This window comes from Ascaphus truei, chromosome 1, assembly GCF_040206685.1.
Source record: "Ascaphus truei isolate aAscTru1 chromosome 1, aAscTru1.hap1, whole genome shotgun sequence".
In the NCBI taxonomy this organism is placed as follows: domain Eukaryota; kingdom Metazoa; phylum Chordata; class Amphibia; order Anura; family Ascaphidae; genus Ascaphus; species Ascaphus truei.
The window spans coordinates 164,594,690-164,608,229 of NC_134483.1; the positions used below are offsets into that span (position 1 = coordinate 164,594,690).

Consider the following 13,540-nt stretch of genomic DNA (forward strand, 5'->3'; position numbering starts at 1 on the left):
TTTGTTACTCTTGTATTATTTTTGCATCCTGATACAGATTACAGCAATATGCGGCAAGAGGTTTCTTAGTTTATTGTAAACATGATTTGTCAAATAATATATGTTTGAAGAGGTAATTCATACTAACGGGAGAAACAAAAACATTTGACACTATGATGGTAAATGTAATAAACTGCAACTACAAGCTATTTCCACACAGACAAATCATATACATTTTCTTGTGCATTTTGAATTGTGGGTTCAGTTACACTACACTAGTTTATAGCTCACCAAAGAACATTCCTACCTGTATTATAATTTCCATCACATCCAAGATAATCAAATTGGCTTCAGTAGCCAGGTTCCCACACATTATGGCTTCTTGATCAATTTCAGCCTTTGTCCTGTCAAAACAAAATTACATTTCAATCATTTCAGTTGCGCTTTAATGTAATGTTTCCAATGATTCTCAGGGGCCTATTCTATAAGCCTCGATAAGTGCCTTATCGAGGCCTTTTCGGGCAAAATGCCTACTGCTATTCAGTAAGCCTCGATAAGTGGGCGATAAAAGGCATAAAATCGCCAATTTTTGCAGCCGTCCACAACACATTGCTGGGTGAGCGGCGATAAGCCACTTATCGGCAGGTTCTGAAACTCGTGCAATTCTAGAAGCCGCGATTAGCTTATCAAGGCGAATCGTGGCTCTAGAATGGCGAGTTTCTCCCAAAATCCTCACGCTGGGGAGAAGTTGCTGAGAAGGTGGCAAGAGAGGACTTCGAAAAAATGCTTTTTTCCTGCATCGGATTGATGCTGGGAGTCTTCGGAGCTGATACCAATTAATATCAGCACCGGAGACCCCCGGCATGAATCCCATGCAATAAAAATGCATTTACAGGCAACTTCATTACCTTAGCGGCTAACCGCTGAGGCAATGAAGGGGTTAACTACCAGTGCCATGTTTATTGTGGGTAGCGGGGGTGGGTGAAGGTGGTATTTGGCCCTTGGTGGGCGTTCAGACATTGCGGGGGGTTGCGGGTGGAGTTAACCCCTTCATTACCTTAGCGGTGGATAATAGCAGAGAGGCAAACATCACGTCGCTGTCTCCTCGCCAGTTTTGGGCATTTTGCTATCACAGGTATTCGAGGCTTTCTGAATACCGAGATAGCAACGCTCAAAAACGTAGCTGCGTAAACGGCCCAGCAATTTTTTTTATGAAAGCTTATAGAATAGGCCCCTCCGTATCTTTGGGAAGGAAATGCAAGTTGCTGGGTACGATTATCTGCGTAGCGGGATTAGTACTCTGCAGTTTAACTACACGTATAGAAAACCATAAAGAAGTAAATGTAAGTAAGACAGGGGGTCGGGCTTCAAGTCAATACACATTATGGATATTATTTGTACAAGTAAAGAAATCACTGGTACACCAGGCTTAATTAGTTACATCCTTTGCTGCCTGTGGAGTCTGCAACACATTGCTGAGCAAGACAAGATCCACTGCTCATCTAAATGCTTCGTAACTGCAAAATGGGCTTGCTAAAAACACGGTCTGTATAAAATAAGTTATTTACCATCACACAATTGAACGGATTTCAATATATCTCTAATTATTTTTACACGGCATTGACACACCATTTGCCTCATATTGTGCACTGCTTGACAACATTACAACAATGCCATGCAGAGTTCCAGGCCACTCTAAGGCTAGGCCCTCCCTGCCCCTTACCTGTGGAACCCTCACACTCAGTATACGCCAAGCACCCTCTGTCCCCACCTTCAAGTCAACATTAAAACTCACCTCTTACTGAAATGAAGCACCCTAATAGCCTGCACTCATGACTACAGTCCCGCACCCACAGTCACTCCTACCAACCATTGTGGCAAAGCACTGCCGTCTACTACATTTATTCCCTCACCTGCTGTCTCTGTAATACAGTCTCCCAACATACCACTTAAGATTGTAAGCTCTCCGGGGCAGAGATTCCCTGCCCTATTGTCCGATTGTATTTGTTGTACTTATTGTATTATCTCCTTTGTAAAGTGCTGAGAAACACTGTGGGCGCTATATAAATAAAGATATACTGTACATACATACTCACATATTTAATCGCTCATTAGCTTGGCGCCACTGGGTCTGCTCTTTTCTCCACCTCAGGTTCTCATTGAGTCCTGCAAACCTGTCATTCCCCGCTAGGGAAGAAAGATCAAGTCACTCTGGCGATTTCTTCATCATTGTTATATTGCACCAATAGAGTGCGGAGCAGTGTCTAAGAAGCTATGCTCAACTATGTAGCTTCAAAGGTAGAAATAATGTGAGAATACAAAATTATGGCACCAAGGAAAATATATACATAATTTTTAATGAGAGGAAATTATTTCTTACAAACCTAGGTTGAGGTCTTACAAACATCAGTGCAGTGTTTTATAATATATGTTGAAAAAAAATAAGCTTTCTAAATATTCTTTATCCTAGGCACACTCGGATATCAATTATATTAGACACTTGTTATTGAGACATGCAGCCGGATACATTATCCTACTCAGGTGGTAACATTGCACATCATATTACCACTATAGTGTGGCAACTACCTCAACCAGGCAATACACCTTTGGGTTCACGTTACCACTCCTGGTCCATCCCCGCCCTATTTTTAATACACCACACATGTTGTTTCTTTATTAATTATTAGTGTGTAAACCTTTTTTTAATATTATCCATGAAATGCTATGTTCTAATAGTCCTGGAGTGCATCCAAAAATGGGCTTCTAGCTAGAGAGTGGGGGTCTAATCACCATACTCTCTAATTGTGATATACAATTTATCTAGCTCATTGGTTGCACCCTATGCATTATTGGACGCAAATCATTATTTCATATTATATCATTACTTATTAGTGAGCACTATATTCCCCCTGTGTCTTTGTATCAATTATATTATCTTTAAATCACTCTATCCTCATTCAAGTAAAAACTAGTTTAATGGAAGAAAATGTGATAAATTGTATGGGAAATATTGTAAACCAAGACCTCAATGTAAGCCGGGTATTATTACTGGTAGGTTACATGTACCTGTCTTCCAGCGTCTCATCATTTCTCCCCTGGCTCCTTCCCCTCTTAGCAAAGCTTCTTCCAAACGAGCCTTCACATCCCTGGACTTTTGAAGCACCAAGGTGCTCACTTTGTCCGACGACTGCTTTCCCTAAACAAACAACATTTGGACTGTACTCATGCATGTTAGCGCTGAAGGGATCGCAGAATAAAAAGTCACGCAGAAATCCATCATCTGATAGGACCAGGCATTTCGCCTTCAGCCAAATGTTTTTGGTATTAATCCTAACATTTAAATTAATGTCAGTGACATTATATCTGAATTTGTCATAATTGAAAAAATTTGATTTTATTGCTTTTGTACTGAATCGAGAGATGCAAAATCATGAAGTTCTCTTCCTTGAGGTAACCTCTATATTATGTTCATGAGCACAATGTGTTTATCTTGCAGAGGTGGAACATGCAGAACCACTTTTTTTTTTATTACTCAAAGCTTTTATTGGTAAATTTTACAACATTAACTTAAATAAAACATTCAAAACAGTACAATGGTATTGTGGGAATGACAGAAATAATATAAGGGTGGAAATCAAAGTGGTATTTACACGTCAGTGCAGAACGGCTTTTAAATGGTTATTCCTCTGTCATTCCGCTATTAAATGATGTGCCCATGCAAGTCATTTACTAATACTGCCCATATAACCAAGTATCATTAAGAGTGGTTTCTTTGGGTGAAAGTGGATAGTGATGTAGCCTTATGGCCGATTCAAAATATAGAACAATTGCAAAAAAAAATAACACTATTCCAATTAAGAGCGCCTTATATTATTAAACAGTTTTTAAATAGTGACTTTAAAGGGACACAAAAAAAAATTTCACTGTAGACTACAGTGAATACATTGATGCTTAAAATAATATATTATTAAGGGCTTTGACTTGTATAGTGAAAAATAAAGTGAAATTATATATATACAGCTCAACCCCCTTATAACGCTGTGCTTGGGGTCCAAAGAATCACATCGCGCTATAAGCGTATCGCGTTAGAAATAATTTACAATTGTATGCATTGTACAATAAAGTATTTAAGATACCAATAATCGTGTTGTAAAGTATTCATAAATACGAAAATTGGGAGCCACCCTTACATCGCGTTATAAGCGGATCCGCGTTGTAACGGATCGCGTTATAACGGGGTTGAGCTGTATATATATATATATCCTGGGTCCCCCTGGTCCCCTGTCTGTCCCCTTGCCTTTCCATAGGAAGCAGAGGCTGGGGAGAGTGCGGGGGGATGCACAGTAGCAAGCGCAAGCGGCGGCCATTAGGAGTATAGCACAGCAGGGGAACTACAAGTCCCAGCAGCCTCAGGGGCTGCAGACCACATGTTGCCAGGCAACCAATAGGGCCGAGAGATGCATGGCACTCACAATTCTGACAATTGGGGTTCTGACAGTTACAGGAACTGAGAGTTGGAGCCAAGACAGAGAAAGGGAAGGTAGGGTCTGGGTGTCAGTGGCATCCAGATTAACCCTTTAGGTTGAAGATAGGCATCACTCACCTAACCAGATTGTGGCTGCTACAGGCAAACCCCTAGTTAGGGACATGTCCCCTGTAGCTGTATACAGTTAGCGTATAGTGCCATTTGAAGACGCCGCACAGTGATTTGCGGACTGTGGTCTGGGGCCGGACCACCACCGCACTATCACAGACTATAAAACGTGAGACCCTCCTACCGGAGTTCAACCCCACGCAGAGGCGGAGGCTTCTGTGACATCAACGTCGCTGGATCTGTGGATTCCTTTTGCTTTTCGGCCATACCCGTGTGCTGGAGCACCTGGGCAGGAACCTCACAACGTGCACCAACTATAAACCTTTGAGTTACTGTAGGCAGCGCTGTCTCACACATTGGGTGGGTTGGCTCTTGTAGACACCAGGGTGGTTGCTACATACATCCATACACAGGTGCTACATATATCCATACACACACTGTATATATATATATATATATATATATATATATATATATATATATATATATATATATATATATATATATATATATATACAGTGGTCGACAAATCACCAAAAAATCTACTCGCCGAACAAAAAAATCTACTCGCCACCTAGTACCACACGTGTGCTGCTTGGGCAAATAGGAGCTCGCCACGATGTTAAATCCACTCGCCCAGGGCGTGCAAATGTATAGGTTTGTTGAACACTATATATATATATATATATATATATAGACCATACGATACCGGTTGCAACACGACATCAAGGGACAGCACGCAGGTAAGTAAATCAAAAATGTTCTATATTTGATAGAAGACACAAAAACCGACGTTTCGGTCCCCCAGTGGGACCTTTCTCAAGGTGGTGCACCACCTTGAGAAAGGTCCCACTGGGGGACCGAAACGTCGGTTTTTGTGTCTTCTATCAAATATAGAACATTTTTGATTTACTTACCTGCGTGCTGTCCCTTGATGTCGTGTTGCAACCGGTATCGTATGGTCTGTTATTGCTTTATGGGATAAGCACCAAAACATATATATATATATATATATATATATATATATATATATATACAGTGTTCGACAAATCTATACATTTGCTCGCCCCGGGCGAGTGGATTTAACATCGTGGCGAACTCCTATTGGCTCAAGCAGCACACGTTTGGTACTAGGTGGCGAGTAGATTTTTTTGTTCGGCGAGTACATTTTTTGGTGATTTGTCGACCACTGTATATATATATATATATACAGTGTTCGACAAACCTATACATTTGCTCGCCCCGGGCGAGTGGATTTAACATCGTGGCGAGCTCCTATTGGCTCAAGCAGCACACGTTTGGTACTAGGTGGCGAGTAGATTTTTTTGTGTGGCGAGTAGATTTTTTGGTGATTTGTCGACCACTGTATATATATATATATATACAGTGTTCGACAAACCTATACATTTGCTCGCCCCGGGCGAGTGGATTTAACATCGTGGCGAGCTCCTATTGGCTCAAGCAGCACACGTTTGGTACTAGGTGGCGAGTAGATTTTTTTGTGTGGCGAGTAGATTTTTTGGTGATTTGTCGATCACTGTATATATATATATATATATATATATATATATCACCCTAGAGAAGAGGGTATATGTATATACATATACATTTTTTTTTTAATACTAGCACTATGTCCCCAAAGGGTTTGTCACACTGGATCCAGGCAAAATCTGGTTTAATGGATAACTCATGTCATTTATTTATTTATAAAATGTTTTACCAAAAAGTAATACATTGAGAGTTACCTCTCGTTTTCAAGTATGTCCTGGGCAGAGTGTTATGATGACAGATACATGTAACAAATACATTGTTACATTAAGTGAACAGGGTATACATTATATACTGTATACAAGACATGGCATGCACAGTAAAAGATAATATATGTTACAGGCGTATGTAACAGCAACAGACCAAATTAAAATGAGAGACAGCTCCAGTTTTGAAAGCTATGAATATTTTATACCAAAGTACTAATCAGGAAAAAAGAGATACTAAGGAAGGGTTCGTTGGAAGAAAATACAGCAAGGGATCAGAATAATAAAAATATTAGCCATTGTGTCTCCAGAGACAGACAATGCTGATGAGAAATGTAGGTGCTTAGACTTCGAGTGAGCATTGTTTTCATAAAAGGGAGAAAGTTTTATTTACAAAGCATTGAGATGGAGTACATTAATGCTCTTTGGTTAACTCCATTTCCTGGGCTAAGTATTTGTTCCTAAAGATGGTTAGGCTCTAGGAGTATGTGGAATATATAGTGTATATATATATAATCAGTTTCTTGATTGCGAGTCAGGCTCAGAATGCACTTCTATGAAACCGAGATGTGTCGTGAATGAACGGCATCTGTACATGGGAGGTGTTCCTGCGAATAAAAGTCACGCCCCCTTCTCTAAAACACCGGCCTGAATGACATTATATATTTGCTTCAATACTTTCCAAATAGCTATCCACATCAACAAAGTATCCGCCAATGTGTTGCTCGACCCTTTAGAGATAAAACTAAAATCGTGTTGATTACTTACTTTGTATTCGAAGCAGGAGACACACATGAAAAGAAGGTCCAGGATCCTGTTCAGCTGCAGGGTGGGCAGGTAGGCAATCCACTTCTGAATCACCCCCTGCTCGGCATTTTTCAGGATCCACAGGAAGCATGTAAGCAGGTTTCTTGTTGATTCAGCACTTAGTGTGGTGTACATTTTAAAGGGCTGGAGAGTAGTCCAAAGCATGGCATACTGTGTTATTATTTTATAACCATGATACGCCGCCATTTCTCACAAACAGAAAGCTTGGTGTGCCAACCGTAAAGTCTGCACTATACAGCAAAAATATCCCTTTCTCCCCATTTGCAGGGATAAACGCAATTTCCAACTTTTTTAAATGTTGCCTTGTTGCTTTAAATATAAGCACACACACAAAAAAAAGCCAGAAGCAGTTGTGCGTTTATGTGCCAAGTAAATCCATACAATACCAAAGAGGCCTAAAAGAACAAATGAGTAATAGTCTTACTGTATGTTTTACTCAGGGAATGCAGTAAGGCTAGCATTGTTTAGTGTCTTTGGATCTTTGTCCTTGATTGTATATTCCCTGATGTGAGTGACTAGAGTAATAATCTCGCTCCTTAGAATGGGGGTCATTCAGAAAAAGACTTCCAAATAAATGGTGCAGATATAACCAAGTGCAGCGTCCATCTGAATCTATTAACCCGAGTGTATATCCAGATTGAGGTCGCAAAAGAAGACATTGATGTCACACACAGATTCTGTACAAACAAGGTACAAGTTGTACTTTACAATAAATCATTGTGGATTGATTGTGACATTATAGGGCAACTCTTTTATTTTTTTTGCCTCTTGATGGCACAATCGATCGAGATTGATTTAATGTACACTGCACCATTTGTACCTGTGATCTATTGCTGGCTCTGAGGGGACAAGTGTAGAACTGACCCATGCTAGTTGTGTCTGGCAAGGTTACTGTCGAAAGGCCGAACTTACCACTGAAGAAAGGGGCATGGAAGACGTTTTCAGGTTGAACTGATTTCCTGCTACAGCCATTGCAACACTCGGGTTGATTGTGCCTGGAGACTCCGGTTCTTCATCTGCGTTACGGACCTTACCACCCCGAGTGTCTAAAACTAAGATACGGATGATGACACTTTCAATGAAGAGAAATGTATAGTAAAACACAAAAATAAAAATCCTAAAGGATATTAATTCAGAAACACCGGACCGAAATCTGGGCAGCCAAATATCATATTCTACATTATAGATTATATACAACCAGTAAGTAATATGTGGCATAGAATCATTTTACATTTTCTCTTTACATGGAATATAAGGCCAACACTACCTTAATGCTACATAAAGTGCTGAACCCCAGCACAAATTCTGCACGTTTATAAAAATCATTATGGACAATATCTACTGCAGTACACTTTATTCATATAAACTAGGTCAAATAGGTTTGATAGATTCATCATTATAAGGCATCGTCCAGGGTGATGCTGAGCGGGTGCGCGCGCTGGCCGCGATGAAACACATTATTGCAATGTGTGTGGCCAGCGTGAGTGAGCGCCTGCGCATGCACGGCGCTCAGCTGCTTGCCGAAGCAAGCAAATTTGATTGTGCTGTGAGCGGTTCGCCCAATGAGGGCGAACCAGCTCCGTGACGTCATGGCTGCGCCCCCCGACACAACCCCATGCGTGCAACTAGCTGGCCATAAATCGCCCGGCCCAGCAGAGTGCGCGACGTCCCCACGCACGAGCGCCAGTGCGCTCGCTCCCTGCTTTGCCGCAGCCTAATCCTCTATATAACATGTTGTCCAAATCAAGTTAATGATAGAAATATAAATCGGTTATAGGTAGATGATTTTTTTTTTTTGGAGACAAAAATAAGTATCAAAGTGTATTTAAATATTTTGAAACCGTATCCTGGAAAGGTTTGTGATAATCATAACCTATAGTTTAAGGCAGGTTTTACTAACTTTATCTGACATTTTCCTCCCCCATCCTCTTCCCTAATTGGTCCTATGTCAATAATAGAGTTGTTCAAGAATCTGATCCTGTTATCACTAGGGCTAATAAGGCTGGTTATCTCACACTTTCCACTGGAAATGACAAAAATAACATAATTGCCAAACACTCACAACTAAGAATTGCTTTTCTTTATTTTCATTTTAAAAAAAAGGGTTTAGGCATCAACATTATGGGCCAGATTTACTAAGCAGTCTTCTGCCAAAAGACACCTTCTGGGGCTGAAAATCACCCTCCAGCCCAATCAAGTCAATGAGTTGTAAGGTGTCTTCCAGCGCCTCATGGTGTCTCATGGCAGAAGACTGCTTAGTGAACATGGGCCCTAACCATAATACCCATTACTGCCATTTCTACCTCTGGGATTGGTGAAGATCACGGGCCGTGTTTACCAAGCAGTCTTCTGCCATAAGACACCTTCCAGTGCAGGAAGATATCTTGTAGGCCAGTTCAAGCCAACGAGCTGCAAGGTGTCTTCCAGCACCAGCAGGTGTCTTATGCTTAAGAAAAAAAAATGCGCTTATATGTACAGTACTCAGAAAAATAAATCAACCTTTATGTTCTACTTCCTTGGAGTGGGTGTGTAAGGAGCATGGAAGGACACTCCACTTCCTTAGAGTGGGTGTGTAAGGAGCATGGAAGGACACTCCACTTCTTTAGAGTGGGTATGTAAGGAGCATGTAAGGACACTCCACTTCCTTAGAGTGGGTATGTAAGGAGCATGGAAGGACACTCCACTTCCTTAGAGTGGGTATGTAAGGAGCATGGAAGGACACTCCACTTCCTTAGAGTGGGTATGTAAGGAGCATGTAAGGACACTCCACTTCCTTAGAGTGGGTATGTAAGGAGCATGGAAGGACACTCCACTTCCTTAGAGTGGGTGTGTAAGGAGCATGTAAGGACACTCCACTTCCTTAGAGTGGGTATGTAAGGAGCATGGAAGGACACTCCACTTCCTTAGAGTGGGTGTGTAAGGAGCATGGAAGGACACTCCACTTCCTTAGAGTGGGTGTGTAAGGAGCATGGAAGGACACTCCACTTCCTTAGAGTGGGTGTGTAAGGAGCATGGAAGGACACTCCACTTCCTTAGAGTGGGTATGTAAGGAGCATGGAAGGACACTCTACTTCCTTAGAGGGGGTATGTAAGGAGCATGGAAGGACACTCCACTTCCTTAGAGTGGGTGTGTAAGGAGCATGGAAGGACACTCCACTTCCTTAGAGTGGGTGTGTAAGGAGCATGGAAGGACACTCCACTTCCTTAGAGTGGGTATGTAAGGACACTCCACTTCCTTAGAGTGGGTATGTAAGGAGCATGGAAGGACACTCCACTTCCTTAGAGTGGGTGTGTAAGGAGCATGGAAGGACACTCCACTTCCTTAGAGTGGGTGTGTAAGGAGCATGGAAGGACACTCCACTTCCTTAGAGTGGGTATGTAAGGAGCATGGAAGGACACTCCACTTCCTTAGAGTGGGTATGTAAGGAGCATGGAAGGACACTCTACTTCCTTAGAGGGGGTATGTAAGGAGCATGGAAGGACACTCCACTTCCTTAGAGTGGGTGTGTAAGGAGCATGGAAGGACACTCCACTTCCTTAGAGTGGGTATGTAAGGACACTCCACTTCCTTAGAGTGGGTATGTAAGGAGCATGGAAGGACACTCCACTTCCTTAGAGTGGGTGTGTAAGGAGCATGGAAGGACACTCCACTTCCTTAGAGTGGGTGTGTAAGGAGCATGGAAGGACACTCCACTTCCTTAGAGTGGGTATGTAAGGAGCATGGAAGGACACTCTACTTCCTTAGAGGGGGTATGTAAGGAGCATGGAAGGACACTCCACTTCCTTAGAGGGGGTATGTAAGGAGCATGGAAGGACACTCCACTTCCTTAGAGTGAGTATGTAAGGAGCATGGAAGGACACTCCACTTCCTTAGAGTGAGTATGTAAGGAGCATGGAAGGACACTCCACTTCCTTAGAGTGAGTATGTAAGGCGCATGGAAGGACACTCCACTTCCTTAGAGTGGGTATGTAAGGAGCATGGAAGGACACTCCACTTCCTTAGAGTGGGTATGTAAGGAGCATGGAAGGACACTCCACTTCCTTAGAGTGAGTATGTAAGGAGCATGGAAGGACACTCCATTTCCTTAGAGTGAGTATGTAAGGCGCATGGAAGGACACTCCACTTCCTTAGAGTGAGTATGTAAGGAGCATGGAAGGACACTCCACTTCCTTAGAGTGGGTATGTAAGGAGCATGGAAGGACACTCCACTTCCTTAGAGTGGGTATGTAAGGAGCATGGAAGGACACTCCACTTCCTTAGAGTGAGTATGTAAGGAGCATGGAAGGACACTCCACTTCCTTAGAGTGGGTATGTAAGGAGCATGGAAGGACACTCCACTTCCTTAGAGTGGGTATGTAAGGCGCATGGAAGGACACTCCACTTCCTTAGAGTGGGTATGTAAGGAGCATGGAAGGACACTCCACTTCCTTAGAGTGAGTATGTAAGGAGCATGGAAGGACACTCCACTTCCTTAGAGTGGGTATGTAAGGAGCATGGAAGGACACTCCACTTCCTTAGAGTGGGTATGTAAGGAGCATGGAAGGACACTCCACAACTCCATACAGTGAATATTACCCAGCTAAGGTTTACTTAATTAGATATGGAGGTTACTGCCCCAAGAAGCTTGCCATTTCAAATACTTTCTAACTGATGCGGTCTTTTTTAAATAAAAAGAAAAGGAATAATTCATTAAACCATAACAACGTCTATTGTTTTAATTTGCGGTAAACATTTTTATATTTTCAAAATGATGAAAGAACCGCTGCCTTAAGCATGCAAAAAAATGTATCTAGTTAAAACATGCCCACGCAAATAAACTTCACAGACATGAAGTAGGAGTTGCTCAGTGAGTAAAGACTGGCACGGAGTTTGGAGCAGGGTTCAATTCCCGGTGTCGGCTCCTTGTGACCTTGGGCAAGTCACTTTATCTCCCTGTGCCTCAGGCACCAAAAACATAGATTGTAAGCTCCACGGGGCAGGGACCTGTGTCTGCAAAATGTCTCTGTAAAGTGCTACTAGCAGTGCTATACAAGAACATGCTATTATTATTATTTGGGACAAAACCTATGTGGAAACGCCCAAGTTTAAAATGGATATAAAGCTAAAAATGTCACATTCAGTGTGCGCTTTTTCTGAATTCCCTGCAGTTTAACCACTGTATAAATGGTGATGTTTGGGTAAGTAAAACAGGTTTTGGGGAGCCCTTTGAAGACATGCCATGCATTCTCCTATATTTGCTGTACTTTGTATGATGCGAGAGTTTTTTGGACACATCTACAGTATGCAACCATAACCTGATTGTGTTTGGTTTAGTCCATATGTGAAACGCACTGTATCAACTGACAGGTTAATGGTCAGACACAGGCAAGAGGAAGTAAGGACATTCTTTACCTGAAAAATCATGCAGCTGGGGCAGCGCGTCCAAAATAATACCAACCAACGGCAGGTAAAGAGCAGCTATTCTGGTCTTAATCTCTGCCCTCAGGCAACGCTGATCCAAGTCATGTGAGCTCAGTAGGTTGTGTATAGCACTGATAGCTTTCCTCTGCACCTTACTGATCCTGCCAAGAGAAGCACATAGGCAATTTGACAAATGTGAGAAAATTAAGAATAATATATTTTTGTATCTGCATTTAACCAAATCTATATTTGCACAACATTATACAGCACAGTTGTATGTAAATATGTAAAACGCCCACACAAATGCTTGCTGAGTCTTACCTGTGATTAGGTTAAACTATGCTTATTTTACCTACACTTGTGAGTGTGCATTTTTACAGTTTCTCCATGAATTACGCTTCATGGGGGATGCGTTTTTTTTTAGAAATCCCCTGGAACTGGTTGACTCCTACAGAAGCAGCTCAGACCCCAGGGATTTGTCCTGTTCCATCTGTCCTATATCCCTCTACCATTTCCTTGTATTTGGGACTTCGTGTGACCTTATTTGGTATGCTTGTCCTTATTTATCCCTTGTGATTTCTTCTGGTCTCTCTCATAGCCATTGGCGAAAGAAAATGAATAGTGTGCATGTGTGTGTATGGAGTTTGCAGTACTTTATGATCTATACCCTTCTGCTTCAGAATCCAGTGCAGCATCCAACTCTGTAAAGAGGAGCCCAGTTAGAAAGTGCTTTTGGCGGTAATCTGCCGAGAGGTCAAACATGCTCGCAATGCGCTGATCCTGAAAACTGGAGCAGGAGCTGGAGTTCTGTAAGGAATATGAGAGAGTTTAGTTAGATACTCAAAAGGGTTCTGTGTTTCGTTTTTGCCAAATAAGAGCCCAATTCTAATAGTTGCCGGCCCCAAAGGAAGTCGAGGAGATTCTGGGAACTGACTGCACACCTTCACCTGCAGATCGAAAGTGAGCTAGTGGAAGAATAGGGAA

General features: G+C 42.0%; 1 protein-coding gene across 5 annotated transcripts in view; it reads right to left on the reverse strand.

The window, feature by feature from the left end:
- Nucleotides 1–13,540, reverse strand: part of DOCK8 (dedicator of cytokinesis 8) — a 170,199-nt gene that overhangs the window by 36,736 nt on the left and 119,923 nt on the right. For all 5 annotated transcript variants that reach the window (XM_075597445.1, XM_075597441.1, XM_075597434.1 and 2 more), the window contains 7 exons: nucleotides 13,224–13,363; nucleotides 12,548–12,717; nucleotides 8,068–8,207; nucleotides 7,096–7,278; nucleotides 3,046–3,175; nucleotides 2,076–2,166; nucleotides 287–383 (listed from right to left, as the gene is read on the reverse strand). In XM_075597445.1, coding sequence (XP_075453560.1) covers nucleotides 287–383; nucleotides 2,076–2,166; nucleotides 3,046–3,175; nucleotides 7,096–7,278; nucleotides 8,068–8,207; nucleotides 12,548–12,717; nucleotides 13,224–13,363 — 951 coding nt within the window. The remainder of the gene's footprint in view (nucleotides 1–286; nucleotides 384–2,075; nucleotides 2,167–3,045; nucleotides 3,176–7,095; nucleotides 7,279–8,067; nucleotides 8,208–12,547; nucleotides 12,718–13,223; nucleotides 13,364–13,540) is intronic.